Source organism: Labeo rohita, chromosome 2, assembly GCF_022985175.1.
Source record: "Labeo rohita strain BAU-BD-2019 chromosome 2, IGBB_LRoh.1.0, whole genome shotgun sequence".
Classification (NCBI taxonomy): domain Eukaryota; kingdom Metazoa; phylum Chordata; class Actinopteri; order Cypriniformes; family Cyprinidae; genus Labeo; species Labeo rohita.
In genome coordinates this window covers 13,949,072-13,972,793 of record NC_066870.1, presented here as the reverse complement: position 1 = coordinate 13,972,793, position 23,722 = coordinate 13,949,072, and the positions used below count along the sequence as shown (strand labels likewise).

Here is a 23,722-nt window from a genome sequence, read left to right as displayed (position 1 = left end):
TGAAACGGCAATTTGGACCTTCAACCCTTTGGCCACCATTCAAAAATCCTGGAATGTTTTCCTCAGAAACCTTAATTTCTTTGCGACTGAAGTCAGAAAGACGTGAACATCTTGGATGACATGGGGTTGAGTAAATTATCAGGACATTTTTATTCCTGAAGTGAACTAATCCTTTATTTTTTTTTTTAAAAATCATACTGACCCCAAACTTTTGACCTTCTTCATGAAAATAAATGCCATTATTGCATACTGACTATTCTCACAAACTCTCGCAGGTGACAGTGAACTGGTTCCAGATGCAGCAGGCTCAGACCCAACCTCTGTCCATCAACTACCAAGCTCTAAGTGAACAGGCCAAAAAGTATGAGCCAGGCCAGCGCTACTCTGAGTTCGTGTGCAGCCTGCCTAAAGAGCGTGTGTGGCTGGAGTCTCTGTCTCAGGACATCACAGCTTCCTCAAAAACGGGGTAAGTCCACGCTCAAGTTTCCGTACGGGCCAGAGAGAGGCTGCATTGTTTGCATCTTCCTCAGGAAGAATAATGAACGAAACAACGGTCGGCGATAGCGTGTTGTTTATCCAGGAGTTCTGCTCTCCATAATTGCTGCTCCGTGCTTTTCAGCCTGACCTCTGAATCACACCCACATTCAAACATACTGGCCAGTGCTATGACCTCTCTTTACAGCGCATTTAAATCTCACGCTTTCCTGTTGAGTAACCCATTTCACAATCAGCAGGGATTTTGCACAGCCTGGTTTGCCTGTGGTATTTTAATAAAGCATGTTTTAACAAGTGTCATTCCTTTCCAGAATGTCCCTTCATAAGAGGTCTCAAAGCAGCACCCGCTCGTCTCACGGGAACCTGTCGCAAGGCTCTGTTACTTCAGCAGATAACCAAAGTGCAGATGAGGTTGAGAGTACCGTACAACACTGCAAAGCCAAGATCGCAGAGAGACGATCCAATAGCAGTATAGACATCCAAGGTAAGAGTCGCTAAGGAATTAGACTGGTGACTGAAAGTTTGTATATTTAAAATGATCAATTTCTACTTCCATTGTTTGGACAAACAGAGAGTTCTGCTCCAGAATCACTGTAACACACATTGAGCCGAAGTTGCTACGTCAGGCATGTCTACAGCCTACTCAGCCTGCATTTGACTCTAAAACTCCATGACATTTATTTTCTGCCCACTTAAACAAAATCCTGAGATGTTTGGCCCTATTAGGCACATATGTCTGGCAAGCTTCAACATCCCGAACAGCTTATTAGTTTTATAGCTTGACGTGTCCACTGTGGGCCGTCCACAGATTGGACAAAAGCTGCCAGCAGTCAGGATTAAGGCCCAAGACCCAGATCGGCCTTTGGCTTCCAAAACGCCCCTGTACTGTGACCTCATCAGCCTGCTGGATTACAGCCTGAGCTCACATTTAATGAAGCATCCAGACTAGAAGGCTAAACTAAGGCTCACGCACATAAGCAAAATTCTCAGACTGATTCTCCCAAACACATGTAGGGTTTTCTACTTCAGTTATAGGTAACTCTGAGGTTAATTCTGTGTGTTGTAGCGTTAAGGACGCAGGGCTCCCAGCGGGCCTGGAGCTCAGGCAGTGCCAGTGGAGGAGGGATGTGCAGTGACTCAGAGAGTGCTGGAGGAAGCAGTGAGTCTAGGTCATTGGACTCCCCCACAGCTAGTCCAGGTACTATTTTCTGATGTCAACACATTGGATCCTACCATGCGTTTCACAATATGGGACATGTGATATATTTTAAATAAAGCACTTCATATACATCAGATAATAGTTTAGTCCCAGTGGGCACCGGGATATCAAATACACATCACAATCTTTATAAAAAAATTAATTATTATTGTTATATATATATATATATATATATAACAATAATAAATTAGTTCATAAAATTATATTATATAAAATAAATTAATTAATTTAATAAAAAAAAAATATATTAAAATTAAATGATAAAATGTATACAATTTATACAATCAATTAATTAAAGATTATTAATTATTTGATTATTAAAACTTTGATTTGATGAAACCATTAAAATCCAGAATCCACAATCCATTAGAATAATGGAAAACAGAACTGGGTAAAAAAATATATTCTAGATTATTTTATATGAATTTCTACATTATTTATTTATTCTGTATTTTTCATTCATTCGGTCATTCATTTTACATTGTTCTTGCCAAAAATAGCCTTCTGTGCTGGCATTAAACAATATACTGCTATATTTTATTATTTTATTTTATCTATTTTCCTTGCCAACACACACACACACACACACACACACACACACATATATATATATATATATATATATATATATATAAATAAAGAGTACATTTGCAAAAACAGATGACTCAAAAATCATGTATTTTTTTTATGTTATCATGTTTTTATAGTGTTTTATTGTGTTAGTTAGCTGTATTTTTACTTAATTAAAATAACCCAAATGCAGTTTGATTGAGATTCATTGGAATTCACAATGGAAAAACAGTTATCTGTTTTTACAAATGAACTCTTCACACACATTTTTTTTTCTTAAACCATTTACAACATATAATTCCTTATGTGCAGTAATTGCTGGGAATTCTACAGATGTTGTGACAGCTATAAACCATAAATACCGCAAAACCTCATTTAAGCCAGCTAGATATTGTGACATTTACACAGCAGAATTTGACAAAACAACAATGTTTACAACATCACAGAAAAAGCAGGCATAAAAACATGTATTTGATCAACAAATTGTTAGAACATGAGAATGTCAACACTGGCCTAATCATTCAAGTTATGTCCTTAAATGTTTTACTCTGGCCAGTTGCATCAGCCATACTTATTACGTGCAACGTGTTTAATCCAAAAAAGAAGTTCCTCTAGAAATTTTGCTAGTTCAGGCACGTTTGTAAGTTTTGCTTGTAAAGTGGCTGACCTAGTTCTCAGTGGACAGGATGGAGAAGTGCTCTGCAGGACGGAAGTATCTAATGTGTGTTTACGTGTGTGTTCGTGTTACAGGGGATTTCAAACGCAGGCTTCCCAGAACTCCCTCAACTGGTACCATGTCTTCAGCAGATGATCTTGATGAGAGAGAACCACCTTCCCCATCAGATAATGGTGGGTTGTACAAACCGAATAGCGTGATTGTGAGCGTCTGTGTTCGTAGATGTGTGGTGACACCACATGTTTGTGTTTATTACACAAGTGCTGAATTGCTCGCACCCACGTTTTTGCTTTCAGTGCAGCTGCGCAGATGGGCTGGGTGTTGACATTGGCAAAATGCCACAGTAGTTGGCAGTTTCTGTCTCTCCACCAAAAGTGCTACATTTCAGTAATGATTGCTGAATGTAAACAAATGATAAAAGTAGGGAAATACATTTGAGGAACTGGGGTCACGCTTCCTCAAAAGTAGTAAAAAACATTAAATAAGAATGCAAACCAAAGTCATGAAATTTCTTTCAATTCCTATCCCAACTCAAATTTAAGACTTTTGATGATCTTTACTTGTGACCCAGCAGATTGTTTTTAGTTATTGAAACACATCCTTCCTTGTCTCAGGTCTTTCTGAGATGGTGATGGAAACGGCCAGTTCTCCCGGCCCTTTCCGTAATGCTCTGATGTCAAAAGCGGCACAAACTCATAAGCTGCGGAAACTGCGAGCGCCTTCCAAGTGCAGAGAGTGCGACAGCCTGGTGGTGTTTCACGGGGCTGAATGTGAGGAGGTACCGTCATCATCATCATTAACACCCACACTGATTCTGTTCGCATTATTCATTAGAGCCGGTTGTCATTCCCTAATCTTTTTTTACGCAGTGCTCTTTGGCCTGTCATAAGAAATGCTTGGAGACTCTTGCCATTCAGTGTGGTCATAAAAAGCTCCAGGGCAGACTGCACCTTTTCGGAATCGACTTCGCCCAAGTAGCTAAGAACAGTTCTGACGGCATACCTTTTATTATCAAAAAATGCACCTCGGAAATCGAGAGTCGTGCCCTGAACATTAAGGTAAGGAATTTCGATGCAACTTTAAGAAATTTGTTTAATTGACTGTTGGTGAATCATTTTGTGAGTGACGCCTGCTTTCGGTTCATTTCAAGGGCATTTATCGGGTGAATGGGGCGAAGTCTCGTGTGGAAAAGCTCTGCCAGGCCTTTGAGAATGGAAAGGACTTAGTGGAGCTTTCTGACCTCCACCCACATGACATAAGCAACGTGCTCAAGCTTTACCTGAGACAGGTGTGGTGGGACAAATAATCCCAGTTTCATCATGTCTGTATGAAACTTGACATAATAGAGTGCAACTGTGTCCGCCTGCTTTTTGGTTTCGAAAGTGTATTTCACATAGGAATTTTTTATTTGTCATAGAGTTATAAGCCATTAACCAAAACAGCCAGCTAAGAGCTGAATCACAACATTGCAAACTTTGATTTGAAGCACAAAAATGTTTAAAAATCTTGTAAGACAAAAGGTGTGTACTTAAAGGATTAGTTCACTTCCAGAGCAAAAATTTACAGATAATGCACTCACCCCCTTGTCATCCAAGATGTACGTGCCTTTCTTTTTCAGTTGTAAAGAAATTGTTTTTTGAGGAAAAAATTTCATGATTTCTCTCTGTGTAATGGGCTTCTATGGTGCCCCCAAATTTTAACTTCCAAAATGCAGTTTAAATGTTTTACTTTTCAACCTCAGACACTCGTCTTCTGTAGCTCTGTGTGACAGTTAGGGTACGTCTAAAAACTCCCGTCTCATTTTCTCCTCCAACTTCAAAATTGCCCTACCTTACACCTTTTACTTTTTTGTAAAGGGTGTTTGATCTTCTTTGAATGTTCACTTTGTAATCTCTGGCATGGTACTTCTGCAGCGATGTAGGACGATTTTAAAGTTAGAAGAGAAAATGAGATGGGAGTTTTTCGATATACCCTAACTGTCTTGAACCGGAATACACCGAGTTCACGCAGAGCTAGACAAGATAACCGATCGTTTCGCTAGATAAGACCCTTCTTCCTCAGCTGGGATCATTTAGAGCCCTTTGAAGCTGCATTTAAACTACATTTTGGAAGTTCAAACTCGGGGGCACCATAGAAGTCCACTATATGGAGAGAAATCCTCAAATGTTTTCCTCTGAAAACATAATTTCTTTACGACTGAAGAAAGAAAGACATGAACATCTTGGATGACAAGGGGCTGAGTACGTTATCTGTAAATTTTAGCTTTTAGCTTTAATGAAGGAAGCTACAGTCCCGTGAGGCACTGCAAATGAAATATTCAAAATAAAAACGATGGATGAATATAAAACTATTGATTTAAAGATGTTGATCGTGTATAGAAACAATATATTTTACATTTATTGCAAAATATTTATGTAAACTAATATTACACTGCCGTTCAAAAGTTTGGGATCAGTAAGATTTGTAATTTTTTTTAAAGAAGCCTGCTTATCATGGCAGTAATATTGTGAAATAATATTGCAATTTAAAATAGCGCTTTTCTATTTTATTATACTTTAAAACAAAATTTATTTCTGTGATGCAAAGCTGAATTTTCAGCATCATTACTCTAGTCTTCAGTGTCAAATGATACTTCAGAAATCATTCTTATATGCTGATTTATTATCAATGTTTTTTTTTTTTTTTGGAACGTGTGATACTTTTTTAGGATTCTTTCATGAGCAAAATGTTAAAAAGAACAGCATTTATTAAAAATAGATGTTTTTGGTAACGATATACACTACCATTCAAAGTTTGGGCCAAGTTCTTTGAAAGAAATTAATACTTTTATTCAGCAAGGATGTGTTAAACTGATTAAAAGTGATAGTAAAGACTTGTTGGAATAGATTTCTATTTTGAGTAAATTCTGTTCTTTGTAACTTTTTATTCATCAAAGGATTCTGAAAAAAGTATTTAAAATTTTAAGCAGCACAACTGCTTTCAACATTAATAATCAGCATATTAGAATGATTTCTTAAGGATTATGAGACACTGAAGACTGGAGTAATGATGCTGAAAATGTATCTTTGCATCATCGATATATTTTAAAGTATATTACAACAGAAAACTGTTATGTTAAATAGCAATAACATTTAATAATATTGCTATTTTTTCTGTATTTTTGCTCAATTAAATGGAACTTTGAAGAGCATAAGATATGTCTTACTGATCCCAAACTTTTGAACGGCAGTGTAATGGAAAATGACTATTCCGTCATTTGCAGTGCCTCATGGGAGTGAACAGGCACTAAAGTGTTCTTTTGGTGCATTTTGTGGAGCTTACTAATTATCACCAATTAACAACCTTGTAGCTCATTGTAGGTCTGTCTTATAAGTTGGTTTATAAGTTAAATGGTTATGGTAAGTTATGGTTTCTAAGTTAAAAATCAGCTCCTCATCAAGAAATTTATTAGATTTTTCCTGCTGAACCCAGCTGTTGCACTGTATAGGGTTCCATTGCTCTTTACATTTAGAAGAAAAAAAAAACAGTTTTTCAAAATACTTTTTGCTGATTTGACATTGTCTAAAAAAGAATTCAATTGTCTTTCAGTTGCCAGAGCCATTGATTCAATATCGGTATTATAATGACATCATCGGGCTGGCAAAAGAGACTCAGAACATAGACGAGACTGACTCAGCTAAAGAAAAATCACCAGGAGAGCAGCTGAGCCTCAGTATTGAGCTTAAAAGAGTGCTCTTTAAAATCAGAGACCTCCTACGCCAGCTTCCTGCGGCCCACTACAAAACCCTGCAGTTCCTCATCACCCATCTGCACAGGTATCCTACCTAACACAAACCATAAACAAAAAGCTTGTTTAAAAAAAGTCATATAGGAAAGAAGCGGGAATCTGCCATTGGGATCTGTTTTTCATTGCTTGTTGCTGGATATCCTTAAATATGTTTAGTGGGAGTAAAATCCAAAGTTCTGTCATGGAATTTTGGATGGCGCAGTCCGATAGGTCTAACTCAGTCGGACATAATAACATCATTAGCATATGGCACAGCTGATTGGTTCTCTCTTGTGTCAGCAGCCAATGAGCTTGCTGCTCAACATTCAAATACTTGCCTAGTGCTTGCCGTAGCAGTTGAAGCCCTCTTCAGAAACCCTCCACCTTCCCCAGCTCCACCTGTGTAGATCTGCTACAGGGTGATTCATGTACTGTATGCCATATAAGGGGGGATATTACATATATTATATGTTATATGTGCAACAGTGTTTCTTACATACTTACAGCAGCATGATGTGGATGTATTGGCAGTAGCAAGTCTCGGTACTTGCTCTGTCACAGCAGCAGGAGCATAGCAGATCTATCTTGCCAAGACCAAACACATTAACATTGCCATGTGCATTACCATGCTTAACCCTCTGAGAGTTGTGATGATAGAAATATAATTTTTCACTCAAACACTTTGCCGTTCATTGTTCTACAGAGTGTCAGAGCAAGCTGAGGAGAACAAGATGACCGCTAGTAACCTGGGTATCATCTTCGGCCCCACACTCATCAAGCCCAGGCAGTTGGAGGCTGAAGTGTCGCTGTCCTCCTTGGTTGACTACCCCCACCAGGCCCGCATGGTGGACCTGCTCATCAGGCACCACCAGATGATCTTTGATGTCCCCCTCAACCCTGTGTCTCCCACCAGTCCGACAGCACCACAGCCGCCACTCAGCCGTCACTCCCGATCTCTCATGGATATCAAAGAGGTGAGATAGTCCAGAGACTGAAAGTTAGACTTTTTTTTTAGGAAATGTCAGAGTTTATGATTTGTAATCTGTATTTATCCTTCATATAGAGTGCAAAACTTTTCAAGAGACATTCGTCTGTGATTACCTCCGCACAGTTGATGGAGGAAGTGAAGGAAATGAAAACAGGGGATGAGGGAGCGCAAACACCTGGTTAGTATGATTGTCTTCTGCTCAGCTTTGGTATTGAAGTTAGCGTGAAATCGAAACTGGGATAGTTCACCCAAAAATGAAAATTCTGTTATTAATTACCTTCATGTCGTTCCAAACCCGTAAGAACTTTGTCCGTAATCTGAACACAAATTATATTATAAGAAATCCAAGAGTTTTCTGACCCTGCATAGACAGCAAGGAAGCTGACACATTCAATACCCAGAAAAGTAGTAAGGACATCATTAAAATAGTCCATGTGACATCAGTGGTTCAACCATAATTCTCTGAAGCTACGAGAATACTTTTTGTGCCCAAAGAAAACAAAAATAGGGACTATTTCTGGCGTTATGACTTGGAACCCAGATATGCTGCTCCGTGTTTCCCATCAGGAGAAGATGCATGCTGTACATTAATCAGTCTTCGTAAAATGTCTAAAGATTTTGACATAGATGATTTGCAGATGCAGATTTTGACATTTTTCTGACATTTCAAAACAGCTTTGCTTACAGTTGAAGTCAAAAGTTTACATACACCTTGCAGAATCTGCAAGATGTTTATTATTTTACCAAAATAAGAGGGATTATACAAAATGCATGTTATGTTTTTAATACTGACCTGAATAAAATATTTCCCATAAAAGTTGTTTATATACAATCCACAAGAGAAAGTAATAGTTGATTTTATGTCATTACCTGAATGATCCACAGCTTTTTTTTTTTTTTTTTTTTTTTTTTTTTGTTTGTTTGTTTTGTTTTTGTTTTTTTTTAGTGATAGTTGTTCATGAGTCCCTTGTTTGTCCTGAACAGGTTTTTCAGCATTTTTGTTTATGTGAAACCTTTCCAAAAATAACTGTATGATTTTGCAAGTACTGCTCACTGCAGAGCCGAATGGCCTCCAGTTCCCCCTCTCTGGATGTCCAGCTCCAACTCTGTGTGTACTAATGGGTGGAGTTATGTTTAGGATAGGGTAAGGGGTAGGGTTATGGTGTGGTTAGGTGTCTATCTCCACCTATTACCTCCAGCGAGGGGGAGCTAGAGCTCCAGCTCCTCCCATTTGGCTCTGCAGCAAGCACCCTCTCTGATTTTGAGATCCATCTTTTCACACTAAGGACAACTGAGGGACTCATATGCAGCTATTACAGATGGTTCAAATGCTCACTGATGCTTCACTGATACTTTTGAACAGAATGGAGATTTTACATTTTTCTTATTTTGCCTAAATATCTTGTTTTTTCATTTAATACTGCCATTCAGAATCTACATGTTTATACATGTTTTGTTTTCTGGGATACTTACATGTTTCCCAGAAGACAAAATAAGTTAAATTTACCCTGATCTTCAAATTCAAAAAGTCCCCCCCACCCCCCAGCTCTTAATGCATCGTGTGTCCTTCTGAAGCATCAGTGAGCGTTTGAACCTTCTGTAATAGTTGCATATGAATCCCTCAATTGTCCTCAGTGTAAAACAACGGATCTCAAAATCATACAGTCATTGTTGGAAAGGGTTCAAATACACTAAAATGCTGAAAAACCAAAGAATTTGTGGGACCTGAAGGATTTTTCTGAAGAACAACAGGCAGTTTAACTGTTCAGGACAAATGAAACTCATGAACAACTATCACTAAAAAAAAAAAAAAACATGTGGATGATTTAGGCAACAACACAGTATTAAGAATGAGGTCATTTTTATAAATTCAGCTATTATTTTCTCTTGTGGACTATGTGTAAACTTGTTTTATGTGAAATATCTTATTCAGGTCATTACTAAATAAAAAATATGCATTTTGTATGATCCCTCTTATTTTGGTAAAATAATTAACATTTTGCAGATTCTGCAAGGTGCATGTAAACTTTTGACCACAACTGTATTTGAACCAGAATGTACAGACGATGAGCAGAAAGAGATGGGCGTTCCAACTTTGTACAATTACAGTTAAACCACTGATGTCACATGGACTATTTTAATGATGTCCTTACTACCTTTCTGGGCATTGAACGTGGTAGTTGCATTGCTGTCTGTGCAGGGTCAGAGAGCTCTCTGAGTTTATCAAAAATGCCTTAATTTGTGTTCTGAAGATGAACGCAGCTCTTACAGATTTGGAACAACATGGGAGTGAGGTTTTGGGTGAACTATCCCTTTAAATCCAACATTTCATCTAATGATATATTCAAATTAAACGCTTCTTGCATTACAGTAGTTTTTCTGTAATTTGTCATTAAATTTTAATTAATAGAATGGGGTAAATGTAGTAATAACATAGTAATAACTCAACAATTTTAAAAACTTTGAAAGTGTGGTGGATTAATTCATTAATGGGAAGTTACTGAAAATTACAATATAATTTTAGTTGAAAAATATGAAGTTATGACTGTCTTATAAGCTTATGTTCCACTTTGATGCATATTTTGAATGTATTATTAGATTACTGAGAGCTGTTTTTTTGTCTCATTTGAACTAATTTTTTCCCTCCAGTAGGTGAGGTCTCAGATGTCAATGGGGTTGGCTCGGCTCCTGTGGACGTGCAGAAGTCCACATCTGTGTTCAGCCGGCCCGGTTCCAGCAGCCGAGTGGTACAACTGCGTCCTCAGCGCTCCAAGCCGGTGTCTAGACCCATCAGCATGCCCGTGGAGCGACTGCTCAACGAGCGCAACACCCGCAACACAGAGGAGCGTGAACAGTCACCAGCCCCCATTCAGGAGACTGTCGAACCGGACAAGCCTTCAACACCACGCCTCAACAACTATTACAGGAATCCCTTCATCGACACCCAGACGCTAAGAAGGACCTGGGACAGACAATACAGGCATTATGATGTGACGCCTAGAACTGCAATGATAGTGGCCAACCTACCATCCCCAGGTGTGCCAAAACCGTCAGAAATTAGTGTTGTACCACAAAGCACCACCAGTAGAAAAGATGGTACAAGCCAGTCTGGTGGGACTCCAATATCCTTCAGAGCGCCTCGGACACTAAAACCCCCTCCTGGAACGTTCTATAGACCTCCATCAATGGGACAAATCAAGCCATTTGACTTGCTGGCGAAAACCGTTTCGACAGCAACAACCACTACCACCACAGGAGCTATTTACACAACAGCCATTACCATATTTACAACAGCAGCCACATCAACGTTTACGACAGTCTCCACAGCAGTCACGACTCCACCAACCACACCAACATCAGTGACTACTGCTTTAACAGCCAAGCCAACGTTTACAACAGTGACAAGCACTGTATCAGCGGGAGCAGATGAAGGACTGTCAGAGAATGACTCGATCAGCCCCGTTACACTCTCTCCACCACAATCTCCGAGCTCCAGCGCGGAGGAGCTCAGCCCTACGGATGCCAAACCCCTCTATCAGAGACGCAGTCGCCGCATGCAAGAGCTTGAGCACCGTGAGGCCCATTTTGTTTAAAAAAGGCCTTCTGATGCAGATTTTGTCACACTTGGTACAGTATCCTATATGTGACACTCAGAAAGTGACTGATTCTTCCACAGGTCTCACAATGTCAGTTTTAATGAGACTATATATATGTATGTATGTAAACGTTCTTTTTGTGCCATACTGTATATATGAAATTGTTTTAATATCCCTTTGAGAAAGGGCAGAAATATTACGAGAGGTGAAACATCTCCATGAAATTGGTTTATTAATAGCTGTTTGTTCATGTCCTTTTAAGCTACTGTTTGAGCCAGAACTATCAGCAGAGGTCCAAAACATTTGTGACATTCGCTTATCCATAAGTGAGCACTCTTTTATGTTATTTTCGGATATTGTTTCTGAACGTTTATGCCAAATGTGTCTTATATTATCTCCTTCACTGTGATAAGATGAGGTTTCAAGAGACGCTTCTATGTCAGCTATATTAATGTGTTATTAAAGTCACAAATTCTGTGTAATAATTGTATAAACTCAACAGGAATGTGTATAGTATTGTCTGTAAATTCATGCCAACTTGCTTATTTTGATGCACTTGCTATGCATAACTTTTTAACATTGAGTGGCACCACATCATCACTGCCCTCGCATGATGTCATACAGTTACTGCCGACTGTTTTATTTGTTTTATAGTTCGTCTCTTGGAAGCACTCCTGCTTTTAGGCTGCGTGCATCTGTTTCTGTTTTATTTCAGAGTTATATATGCATTTGTTTACATTTTTACACATAACCTGCTGCCATAAACTCATCTATACCAACAATTCTTGAAGACGTGCAACATGTTTGCAGATTAAATATTTAGTTAAAACTATTTTATGTGCTCTTATTTTTATTATATTGTTTCCAATCGCATGTACAAGTGAATTCAGACAAAATGTGGATCCTAAGGTGCTTGTTATTGTATTGTGCTTGTATTTCTGGAACAATTCAAAAATAAGATCACTAATGAGCATTTTTGATAATGTTGTCGCTTTCAGTCCTTCCAGTGTTATTTTTAACTAAAACTATTTAAAATTGTTTTTGTTATTAAAAATGCAGCTGAAATAAAATGTAAATATTGAATAAAAAACTTTAATTAAGAAAAGAAAGTTAGAAATGTTCTAATCTAACAGAATTTAAAAAAGGACTAAGACTAAAAACCAGTCTATCCTGGTCATAGTTGGTCAGCAGGTTGGTTTTAGAGGGGTTTTGGCCACTTCTTTAGCTGGTGAAACCAGCTTGACCAGCTTAGCCAGGCTGGAAGGCCACCAGCTAAGACCAGCCAACAATGTTAATATTAGCATTATATTTTATTAGTATAAATGATATAGAAATATAAACAAATTTAAAATGGCATTTTAAATGGCAAAATGGCAGATATAAACTTGCAATTGTGAGTTATAAAGTCAGAATCGCATGATATACACTCCAATGTGTGAATATTATTATAAAGTGAAGAAAGTTATCAACATAACTGATTCATAATGGTAAGCAAGCCTGCTTTGTTAACGTTTTGTATATCTGCCTTTATCTCGTATATCTTTGTGTTGGTTTCTCATTTTGAATGACGAATATATACTATAAAAAGCTGCTGATATAGACCTTTTTTTCTGACTAAACGATGAGCGCAGTCTGACTTCCGATTGGATGCTCTTCTGTTCCGGTCTCCATTGGAACCCATTCAAATAGCAGCCTTTTGTTCTGAGTGTGCATCTACACACTCATTAAACTTTTGGAGTGAGACACTGACAAATGATGGTCATTGCAACATTGCAAAGTGATGGGGCTTAGAGCCATGTGCTTTTTAAAAACATATTAATAGGTTTAACATTAGATTATCAGATCGGAATATACACTAATTTGACTAGAAACACTGGACAGTCAGACGTGATTTCCGCATTTAAGAAAAACATCTATAGACAGCTAAATCTTTTCACGCAGGTGCAGAACCCACGTGTTAGCTTGCAGTTGGCTGTAGTCTGAGCGGTGTGTTCAAGCACAGCTTTTTGTCTAGACACTGCAGTGAACCCCGTCAGCTTTCATCGCCGCTAGTTCTTACAAGTCGGCTTGGTGTGTCCCGGCCTTAAACCCAGTTGCAAGTTATTAAGTCAGAATTGCGTGATATAAACTCACAATTGCGAGAAATTAAGTCAGAATTGTAAGTTTGTATCTCACAATTCAAACTTAAAGTCCAATTCTGAGGGGGAAAAATGACTGATATGTTCTCAGTTTGTATCTCACGATTCTGACTTAATAACTCACAACTGTGCGTTATACCTGGATGGTACCTGGATGCACGGCCATATTGGAGATACTTGGATGTAAACACCAGCATGGATGCACAGTTAATGTTCTACTGAATTCGTTGCTCTGCTAATTTATGCTGTCTGAACCACCGGAAAAAAAATAAATAAAATTGTCCATTTTCAGCAGCAATTATTAGCAAAATATGCAAGTTTAGTTCAGTGCGGCCAATATGGCCGTTTGATGTCGCGTCGTGAAAACACTCTATTGACAGCTCGTTTTGCTGCTTGATATTGCAAATTGGTGTGTCTTATAATAAATACCATATTATTTTGACATATTATCTTAATTATGAATTAAGATATGAACTCTTCTCCTTTCTCTATAGCAGCTAATGAACTGGAAGTCTCGCCCCTAGGATTACTTCCGCGTTGAAAAATAGGGTGGATAATAGAATAATTTTCAAATGTGTGATAGAATAATGTTTAATACAACATAGTAGTGTTGCACGATATACCGGTACTTAAAAAGTATCGCGATACCCTGCTTTTAAAAATGGTAGGCCTACGATTCTGCATTTTACTTGTGCCGAATTCCAACCCCTGCCAGATTACTACCCCCCTAGTACTGGTAGGTTTAGGATTAGGTGAGGGGTTAGGATTAGGGGTGGGGTTAGGATTAGACAATCAGAGAGCAATTTCAGTGAGAAGGGGTAATAATTTGGCAGGGGGTCGAAAATGGGCACAACACCGGTACTTTAAGAATGCATTTTAATAAGAGCCGCAGACGCGAAGTTTTGTTTATTAATGTTACACACGTGTGATGCTCGCTGTGTTTTCAGCCTCTGCTGCCACAAAATATGAGTACATTAACACATGAACATAATCTCTAGAACTGCTCCGAGTCACTTAATGAGCATTTTACCGTTTCTTTTGCGGAAAACTATCGTCATCCTAAAGGTCTTCACAGCAGCCCGTCAAAATAAAAGTTTGGTTTAACTTGACAGTCAGAAATATATTAATATGTGACCCTGGACCACAAAACCCGTCTTAAGTCGCTGGGATATATTTGTAGCAATAACCAAAAATACATTGCATGGGTCAAAATTATCGATTTTTCTTTTATGCCAAAAATCATTAGGAAATTAAGTAAAGATCATGTTCCATGAAGATATTTTGTAAAATTCCTACTGTAAGTATAAAAAACTTAATTTTTGATTAGTAATATACATTGTGAAGAACTTTATTTGGACAGGTGATTTTCTCAATATTTTGATTTTTTTGCACCCTCAGATTCCAGATTTTCAAATAGTTGTATCTCGACCAAATATTAACCTATCCTTAACAAACCATACATCAATGGAAAACTTATTTATTCAGCTTTCAGATGATGTATAAATCTTTTGAAAAATTTACCCTTATGACTGGTTTTGTGATCCAGGGTCACATATATTACTTAATGTAAAGATAATACTACTATTACTAATAAAATTATTATTAAAACAATATTTAAGGAATATCTACCAGAAAAAAAAAAATACCAGAAAATTGTAAATACACAACACAGTATTTCTGAAAAAAATAAACAAATAAAAAAATTAATAAATATCCTATAATAATTTTTTTTTTTATCAAATCTAATTATCCTTTATAGAGTCATTAGACATGCTTTTGATTATTAAAATGTAATGAAATGATTAAAATAGAATCCAGAAAATGAATGGAAAACAGAGATTTACAAACATAACTGAATTTGAAAAAAATAATAAAACGTATTTCATAGGGCCTTGAAAACGTAATTTTTTAAACTTTTACTAAATTGCTGTTAAATTCCGCAAGTTTCATGATTTCAATTAATTAGACATGCTTTTTGATAAATATTTTTTTATGTAACCATTAAAATAGTCTAGAAAAATTAAAATGGAATTTAAGAAAAAAAAATTTCATAGGGCCCTCTTGATTTTATTTGTGTCTTTGTTTGATTGTAGTTGTCCTTTAGTTTGTTACTTGCATCTAGGTTTTTATTATTAACAACTAAGATAAAATAACAAAACTTGACTATATCATGATATAAATTGTTGTTGTGAAATAAAATTTCTATATTTTGAAATAAGATTTGGCTTTATCCTTTAAGATAACTTACCAAAGATCTCTACATACCAGTAGGCTCGGTAGTTGTTCACCATAATCCTGTGTAGTGGCACTGGCATGTGATTATTATTATTTTATTTTTATTTTTTTAAAGGGGGGACGAAATGCTTTGTTTTAATAGATAAAAAAACTATGATCTCCATTTGGATCATCTATTATTCAATTACTTTTCCTCTTCTATGTTTTTTTCATAGTATCGGTTCAGTAGTATCGTGATATATTAGTCTGGTATGGTATTGAAGTCAAAATTTTGGTATCGTGACAACACTACAACATAGAAATAGAATAATAATCAGGTGAGCATGTTCAGTCTTTTATGTCAGAGGTTATTTCGGGGCGGTCCACACTTTCTATCCAGTGTCCTGATTGCAGAGGGCATTCTTGCCCTATTGTCCTCCCTCCCTGGGTATCTGTTTAGCTGAAACCCTCCATGACAGACTCTGTTTCTCCTCATCCCTAATTAGCCATGTCACCTGAGCTCCAGCACTCAGCTGCTCACCTCAGACTCATCCAACAAACACATAACACACAAACAGTAGACATCAAAGATAACACACAATCTCCAAATATCCAGAATACATAATATAATCACACAATATCATCAAAATTCTTAAATGCTTAATCAATCTCCCATATGTACATGTAAACAGCAGTCCTGTTAAAATGGAGGGCTTTGCTGATGGCCATGTTAACCCTGCAGATTAAGCCAATCAGATTAGTTGAGTCAGTCAGTAGCAACAAGTTCGGCTGTTGTGTTTCAGCGACTATCATGGACTGTAATTATGTACTTTTCCGTGCGAATGTTAAGGAACTTATATTTCGTCAGCACTGAGGTAAGCATACTATTTGGTTTAAGGGTAACACTTCAGATTAGGGAACACTATTCACTATTAACTAGTTTCTTATTAACAGTCATATAACTAGCATATTGGCTGTATATTAGTACTTACAAAGCACATTATTCTGCACAGTCAACAACTACCGGTCTTGCTTTATTTTAAGGTCCAGTTCTCGCTATTAACAACCCATTAACTATGGCTTTTGCCTCAATAAACTCCTAATTTGCTGCTTATTAATAGTTAGTAAGGTATGTTAAATTTGGGTATTGGGTAGGATTAGGGATGTAGACTATGGTCATGCAACATATCTGCTTTGTAGTACTAATAAACAGCCAAAATGTTGATAATAGGCATGCTAATAAATAACTACTTAATAGTCAGAATCGTTACCCAACTACCTTATCAATTAAATGTTTATTGAGGGAAAACTTTTAGTTAATAGTGAATGCATGTTTGCTAATCTAAAGTGTTCCCGATTTAAATCATGTTTTTTTTGTTGTTGTTGTTGTTGTTGTTGTTGTTGTTTTGGTCAATACCATTTAAAAATGATAGTGGTCAGAAAGATTTCATTTTATTTGATTAGAACTTTTATTTTTATTTAGCAATTTAATTAAAGTGACAGTAAAGTCATTTGTTATGATAGATGTGTATATCGAATAATAACTGTTCAAATGATCAAAGGATCATAGTTTCCACAAAAATATTGAGCAGCACAACTGTTTTCAACATTGGTAATAATAATAAATGTTTCCCAATCACCAAATCAGCATATTAGAATGATATTGAAATAGAAAACAGTTCTTTTAAATTGTAATATTTTTCCATTATACTATATTTCTGATCAAATAAATGCAGCTTTGTTGAGAATACGCAACTTTCAAAAACATCTTTCCATCCCCAAACTAAACAAAACTGTACATTCTTATAGGGTTAAAGTTGTTGGCCTTTGTGGAGAATACGCGTGTTAAATCATGCAGTTTAATATCATGTTTTTAATTCTTTCATATCCATAAAGGTCAAGTGTACATATCTGTCAAAAGAGATTCTGTAAGATGAGACATTTGTATCTGAACCTGAACTGAAAGAGCTTTAATCAGTGTTTGTGTTAAAAGATTACTGTGGAAAATGAGACGTCTGACAGACATAATAACAGCTCTGTCTGTGACTGCTGTGTTGTTTTGGTCTTGCTGTAGTAGTCATTGCCGCTCAAAATAGTTCAGCGGTTCAATGCTAGGCCCATATTTTCCTTTAAAGATTTGTGACCCAATTTCACATGACTAACAAACAGTCTCCAAGCTACATTTCACTAAAACAGCTGTTTTTTTTATGGTTGTTTGAACTCCGATTACATGGCCACATGTGTGAAGCTCTACAATGCTAATTGTATGCACTTGTCTGTGTAAGTTTTCTTTCAGTTTGATTGTGAGTGTGAAGTATGTGATGTGTTGGCAGGTTTGTTGCAGCTTGTTGACCCCTACAAGGGGTTAAGTTGGAGCCATGAACACGTGCAGCCAGATTCGTCTGCTGCTCTGGAAGAACTGGACGCTCCGCAAGAGACAAAAGGTACAATTAACCGATTCACTGGGACACAAAACAATCATCATCACAGGATGTAGCCTCAAAAAAAGCTTATATTTAGAGCGCTCTGTTTATATCATGTGATATAAACCTCAGAAATTTGGTTCCGAGTGCAGGATTTAGGCAATGAGGTGTGACATACCAGACGAAACCAAATTTAAGACTCCGAAGCGGAAAAAACATTGCTGTGGTTTAGAATGTTCAAAGTGTATTTTTAAACCAGCTGTGTAATTGTTATTACACAGCTATAATTTGTTTATTATTAGGGCAACACTTTACAATATGGTTTAGTTTTAGAGATTGGTACCAAATTGGCAGGGTTGGTAATGTAACCATGTAACCGAGTTACGTAATTTAATTACAAAATAAATTTAACTCTAATCTTTTACAGTTACTGCGAGAAAATGTGTCATTAAATTACAGTTACTTTTGTAAATGTTAATGATTACAAAGGGGGTAACATCTGAATATTTTCACACACACATATAAACACACAGAATTAATTGATTTCTTTTCCAAATTGCATTGACTGTGATGAGCAGTGTTAGGAGTAACACATTACAAGTAACGCAAGTTACGTAATCAGATTACTTTTTTTCAAGTAACTAGTAAAGTAATGCATTACTATTTAATTTGCAAGAAAATGTCTGAGTTACTTTTTCAAATAAGTAACGCCACTTACTTTGTTTACTCATTTATTGACTGACCAGTCTCCTGTCCCATGTTGACAAAAATAGGAAGTACAGGGGCGTTGTGTGCGCTGTGTAAATGTGATTTTACTGTAGTTCTAGACTAAATACGAGCATGCATTAATTCATCTCACTCGCTAAAAAACAGATTCAGTATTCATCAAAATGTTTGAAAACTCGCAATATGAAGCAAACCTGCAATAATTAAATGTTAAATAACACAAATATACTTTATGTATTTAATCCAGTTTTAGTAACCAGTGTCTTTTGCTGTGGATCTTTCATACTAATCATACTAATAAGCAAAAATGACTTTTCAATTAATGGCGTAATCAAACAGACAAAGAACACCATTAATTAGTAGCAAAATTCGGTAGTGCTGTATTGTTGTTTCAGGGTTGGCATCGTCTGAAGTCCTCTGAGGGGTTGGCATCATCTCTTCTTAAGTGTTCTAGATCCAGACTGAAGCTTGTGAATTCCTAGTTACCATGGGATGTTAATCCCATGGCAGAAACAGAGAACAAATAGGAACATAATTAGCGTAGCTGCTGTTCAAACTAAGAAGAGAAAGATTTGTTCAACCAGAGCTAGAAGATTAATAATGTGCGTTTGATCAGATATAACTACAGTAAAAGTTTATGAAATGCATTATTTGAATGCTTGGCTAAAAAGATGAGTCTTTAATCTAGATTTAAACAGAGAGAGTGTGTCTGAACTCCGAACATTATCAGGAAGGCTATTCCAGAGTTTGGGAGCCAAATGCGAAAAAGCTCTACCTCCTTTAGTGGACTTTGCTATCCTAGGAACTACCAAAAGTCCAGAGTTTTGCGACCTTAGCGAGTGTGATGGATTGTAGCATGGTAGAAGACTAGTTCGGTACGCAGGAGCTAAACCGTTAAGGGCCTTGTAGGTAAGAAGTAATATTTTGTGGTTGATGCGGAACCTAATAGGTAGCCAGTGCAGAGACTTTAAAATTGGGGTAATATGATCATATTTTCTTGACCTGATAAGGACTCTAGCAGCTGCATTTTGGACTGTCTGTAGCTTGTTTATTGAAGATGCAGGACAACCACCTACACTGTAAAAAACAATTTGTTGAGTCAACTTAAAATAATTTGTAGCCTGGCTGCCTTAAAATTTTAAGTTCAGTCAACTCAAAAAAAGTTTATTCAACTTGAAATGGTAAATTATACTAAGTGACAACTTAGACATTTGAGTTGAATCAACTTAAAATTTTAAGACAGCTGGGTTACTTACCCATCTGTTAAGTTTAGCAAACACAAATATCTAAGTTGTTACTTAGTATAACTTAACATTTCAAGTTGACTGAACTTATTTTAGTTGACTGAACTTAAAATTTTAAGGCAGTAGGGTAACAAATTATTTTAGGCTGACTCAGAAAATTGTGTTTTTTATTTTTTAAAGTGTAGTAGTGCATTACAATAGTCCAGTCTAGAGGTCATGAATGCATGAACTAGCTTTTCTGCGTCAGAAACAGGCAGTGTTGGGGTGTAACGCGTTACAAAGTAACGCGTTACTGTAATAATATTACTTTTTTCAGTAACTAGTAGTGTAAGGCATTACTCGTCTGAAAATGGTAATATTATTACAGTTTTCCCGAGCTAGTTACTTGCGTTACATTTGCCAGTAGCACCTTCATCACACACAAGGCACACAACACAGAGAACAGAAGGGAAGGGGAGGGGGCGTGAATGGAACAGTGATTGGTCTTGGGTTTGGCACGAGGTATCATTTACCATCACCGATTGGTCGACACCCGGCAGCCGGCAGCAGAGCGGCACCCGCAAAGACAGATGGGGAAAAATGGAAGCGTCAACAACGGCAAGCTCTTTTTCAGAGGAAGGTTCCCAGTAGCGCTGCACAATTAATCGTATCGCAATCGCAATCGCGATGTCAGCCTGTGCGATTATATGACGGCAAAATGTTGCGATTATATTAAATAAGTTTGGACTTGAGAACACCTACTTTTTTTTTATTTTTTTTTGGATTTGGATTTGGATTTGAGATTACTGACACTGACCAGAGAGAGGTACTGTGCAAGAATTAGAGGCCCTGTTTCACCTGGTATTAACATGCGTTTTCTGATGCGTCGATCTGATCACAAGTGGACAATGCTAAGTACAGGTGTAAATAGGGGTGTAAAACGTTTTCAGCTTGTCCACTTTTGACCACATCCACTTTTCAAAATCCCGTTTGTGTCCCCCTCACTTTCAAATTCGTTTGTTAAATGAATGTCTCGTATTGTAGAAAGCACGCGCAGCGCCGCTGAGAGTTCGCACGATCCTTAAAACGAAACCGAAAGTAAAACGCGCACACGCCTTCAAAAGCAATTTTAATACGCGCTTTTAGAGAGCGGTTCCACAGTGCGCGCAAATTAGGCTACATAACATATATATGTTGTTATTTGTATGTATCCTATAATAGGTTGTGTAGTTGTTTATAGCTCTGTATCAGGCTTAAAAAAATTGGTCTCTATTTGCACTTTGAACATTGAGAGAGTAGCCTAGCCTACTTTGATTATGGCTGCACTATTGTTTGCACTTAATACAGCTATTCTTTTGTTTAGACTATTTTTATTTATACTGTTTTTATTTATATTTGTAAAAAAGATCTTCAGTTAGGAGGTCAAACGTTCTAGAAGCTCATAATTCATGTACAGTTCTAATGTCTGAAGAGAATCACATAAAATCATACAGGAGAGACGCCAGTCAGTTGAGTTTGTAATGTATGTAAATGCAGGAATGTGGTCAGAAGTGGTCGAAAGTGGACAGAAGAGATGGATTAAAACGCCAGATGTAAACGACTGTGTCTCCATTGTCCACTTGTGATCCGATCGACCAAAAACATATCCAGTTGTTGGCGTAATAAAGACCCTAAAGAACACTCCTCCTTTGTATGTTCTCCCTCCATCTGATGCATCTCAGGCAATTATAGAGTAATTAAGAAAAAAAAATGTAACTAGTAATATAACTAGTTACTTTCTCCAGGGAGTAATAAAGTAAAGTAAGGCATTACTATTTTTGAGAGTAATATGTAATATGTAATATATTACTTTTTTGAGTAACTAGCCCCAACACTGGAAACAGGTAACATGTTCCGTAGCTTGGCAGTGTTTCTAAGATGGAAGAATGCTGTTTTTGTAACATGAGAAAATATGATTTTTTTTAAAGATAATTTGCAGTCTAATATAACACCCGAGCTTTTGACTGTAGTGGAAGTAACAGTACATTCGTCAAGTTGTAGATTGTAAGCCAAGAGATTCTGTGTACTGTTTTTTGGTCCAATAAGTAGTATCTCTGTCTTATCTGAATTTAATAGGAGAAAATTATTGGTCCAATCTTTTACATTTTTAACACACTCTGTAAACTTTGATAATTTAGAAGTTTCATCTGGTCTTGTTGAGATATATAGTTGAGTATCATCAGCATAACAATGGAAACTAATCCTGTATTTTTTAATAATATTACCAAGGGGCAGCATGTATAAATAAAAATAGCAGAGGACCTAGGACAGATCCTTGTGGCACTCCATACTTTACTGGTGATAATTGAGATATTGAGACAAAATAGTATAGATTTTTTAATGTTGGCCATAACATGAAAATCATGTCAATCATATTGTCCAAAATTAGTACTGCTATTGTGCATCCTATTCAGTTCTTTAAAATTCATTCATTATGACAACTTGGAAATAATAATTTATTACAGCATCAGACAAAGAAATGTTTTTTTTATGTTTTATTTTTTTTTATTATTATTACAAAAGCTGCTTGTTTTAGAACATTTTATTAATTAACATAAACTGAGTGTGTTTTTGTAAGAAAGCATATCCATATTTAAAACTCCGACTGATCACATAGACGTATGTAAGTACAACTTGAAATGTTATAAATGCATTAACGTAGAAATTCACATTAAACTACATTAATAAATGCTGTAGAAAAGTACTGTTTACTGTTAGTGAACCTCATTGTAAAGTGTGGTTTACATCATTAGTTGGGACGTTTCATGAAATGCCATTGAATCAAGAATATGAATCTGTTCATTCTCTTTAACCTTTATTTAACTGACTAAAGTACAAAGAAAAAAAATCCAGTGTTTTCAGTAGGCAACTTTTAATTTTATTTTGAAAATATGAGTAAATGTAGATTTTTTACGGCTGCAACACACTCCAAAAAAGTTGGGACAGAGGCAGAATAAAAGTGAAAAGTTTATAGAATATCCACAGTAAACTGTTTTGAAACAGTACATAGTAAGCAGGTGAAGATATTATGTTTGGGAATAAATCCTACGTTCAGATTTAATATGTTTCTGTATATAACGCTCTCTTATTATGTGCACACAGATTCGCTTCCTGGTTGAAATTCTGTGGCCTGTGTTTTTATTCATTGGACTTGTGTGGCTACGAAGAGCCAATCCCCTGTATCGCCAACATGAATGTAAGAATACATATTGTAGTATACTCTCAGCAAGATATCGGTGTTATTCGGAAAAACAACACAGCTTGAAAGTTCATTAGCATCTGTATGCAGTGCCTGAGAACTTACTCATCATATCTGTAAATACAGGTCATTTTCCCAGCAAGGCTATGCCCTCAGCGGGAATCCTGCCTTGGATTCAAGGGATTTTCTGCAATGCTAATAACCCATGTTTTCGCCATCAAACTCGAGGAGAGTCTCCTGGGGTCGTTTCCAACTACCACAACTCCATGTGAGTCAGACGCTCCTTCACATCTCAAATCTGGAAGATTTTCCTATCTTGCACATTTTGCTTTGTAGGCCTCCAGAGATAGTCCTCTGACACAGTTTTCAGTGCAGAGGAGTTTTGCAGACACCCAACAGCTTGATAACCAACATTTGGGATTGTAAATTTAGTCTTATCCCATTAGATAG

At 36.8% G+C, this 23,722-nt stretch overlaps 2 protein-coding genes across 4 annotated transcripts in view; both read left to right on the top strand.

Annotated features, from left to right (window-relative positions):
* Positions 1 to 12,382, top strand: part of arhgap29b (Rho GTPase activating protein 29b) — a 46,938-nt gene extending 34,556 nt beyond the window's left edge. For 2 of the 3 annotated variants that reach the window (XM_051134967.1, XM_051134986.1), the window contains 11 exons: positions 276 to 466; positions 807 to 979; positions 1,562 to 1,693; positions 3,035 to 3,133; positions 3,575 to 3,738; positions 3,830 to 4,018; positions 4,111 to 4,248; positions 6,549 to 6,775; positions 7,430 to 7,700; positions 7,790 to 7,892; positions 10,364 to 12,382. In XM_051134967.1, the coding sequence (XP_050990924.1) occupies positions 276 to 466; positions 807 to 979; positions 1,562 to 1,693; positions 3,035 to 3,133; positions 3,575 to 3,738; positions 3,830 to 4,018; positions 4,111 to 4,248; positions 6,549 to 6,775; positions 7,430 to 7,700; positions 7,790 to 7,892; positions 10,364 to 11,307 (2,631 nt within the window). In that variant the 3' untranslated portion in view covers positions 11,308 to 12,382. The remainder of the gene's footprint in view (positions 1 to 275; positions 467 to 806; positions 980 to 1,561; positions 1,694 to 3,034; positions 3,134 to 3,574; positions 3,739 to 3,829; positions 4,019 to 4,110; positions 4,249 to 6,548; positions 6,776 to 7,429; positions 7,701 to 7,789; positions 7,893 to 10,363) is intronic. The other variant, XM_051134976.1, reaches the window with a different exon arrangement.
* A 4,049-nt stretch (positions 12,383 to 16,431) lies between these two features.
* Positions 16,432 to 23,722, top strand: part of abca4b (ATP-binding cassette, sub-family A (ABC1), member 4b) — a 57,794-nt gene continuing 50,503 nt past the window's right edge. The window contains exons 1-4 of the mRNA XM_051135695.1: positions 16,432 to 16,537; positions 17,996 to 18,106; positions 23,176 to 23,269; positions 23,399 to 23,540. Of these exons, the coding sequence (XP_050991652.1) occupies positions 18,041 to 18,106; positions 23,176 to 23,269; positions 23,399 to 23,540 (302 nt within the window). The 5' untranslated portion in view covers positions 16,432 to 16,537; positions 17,996 to 18,040. The remainder of the gene's footprint in view (positions 16,538 to 17,995; positions 18,107 to 23,175; positions 23,270 to 23,398; positions 23,541 to 23,722) is intronic.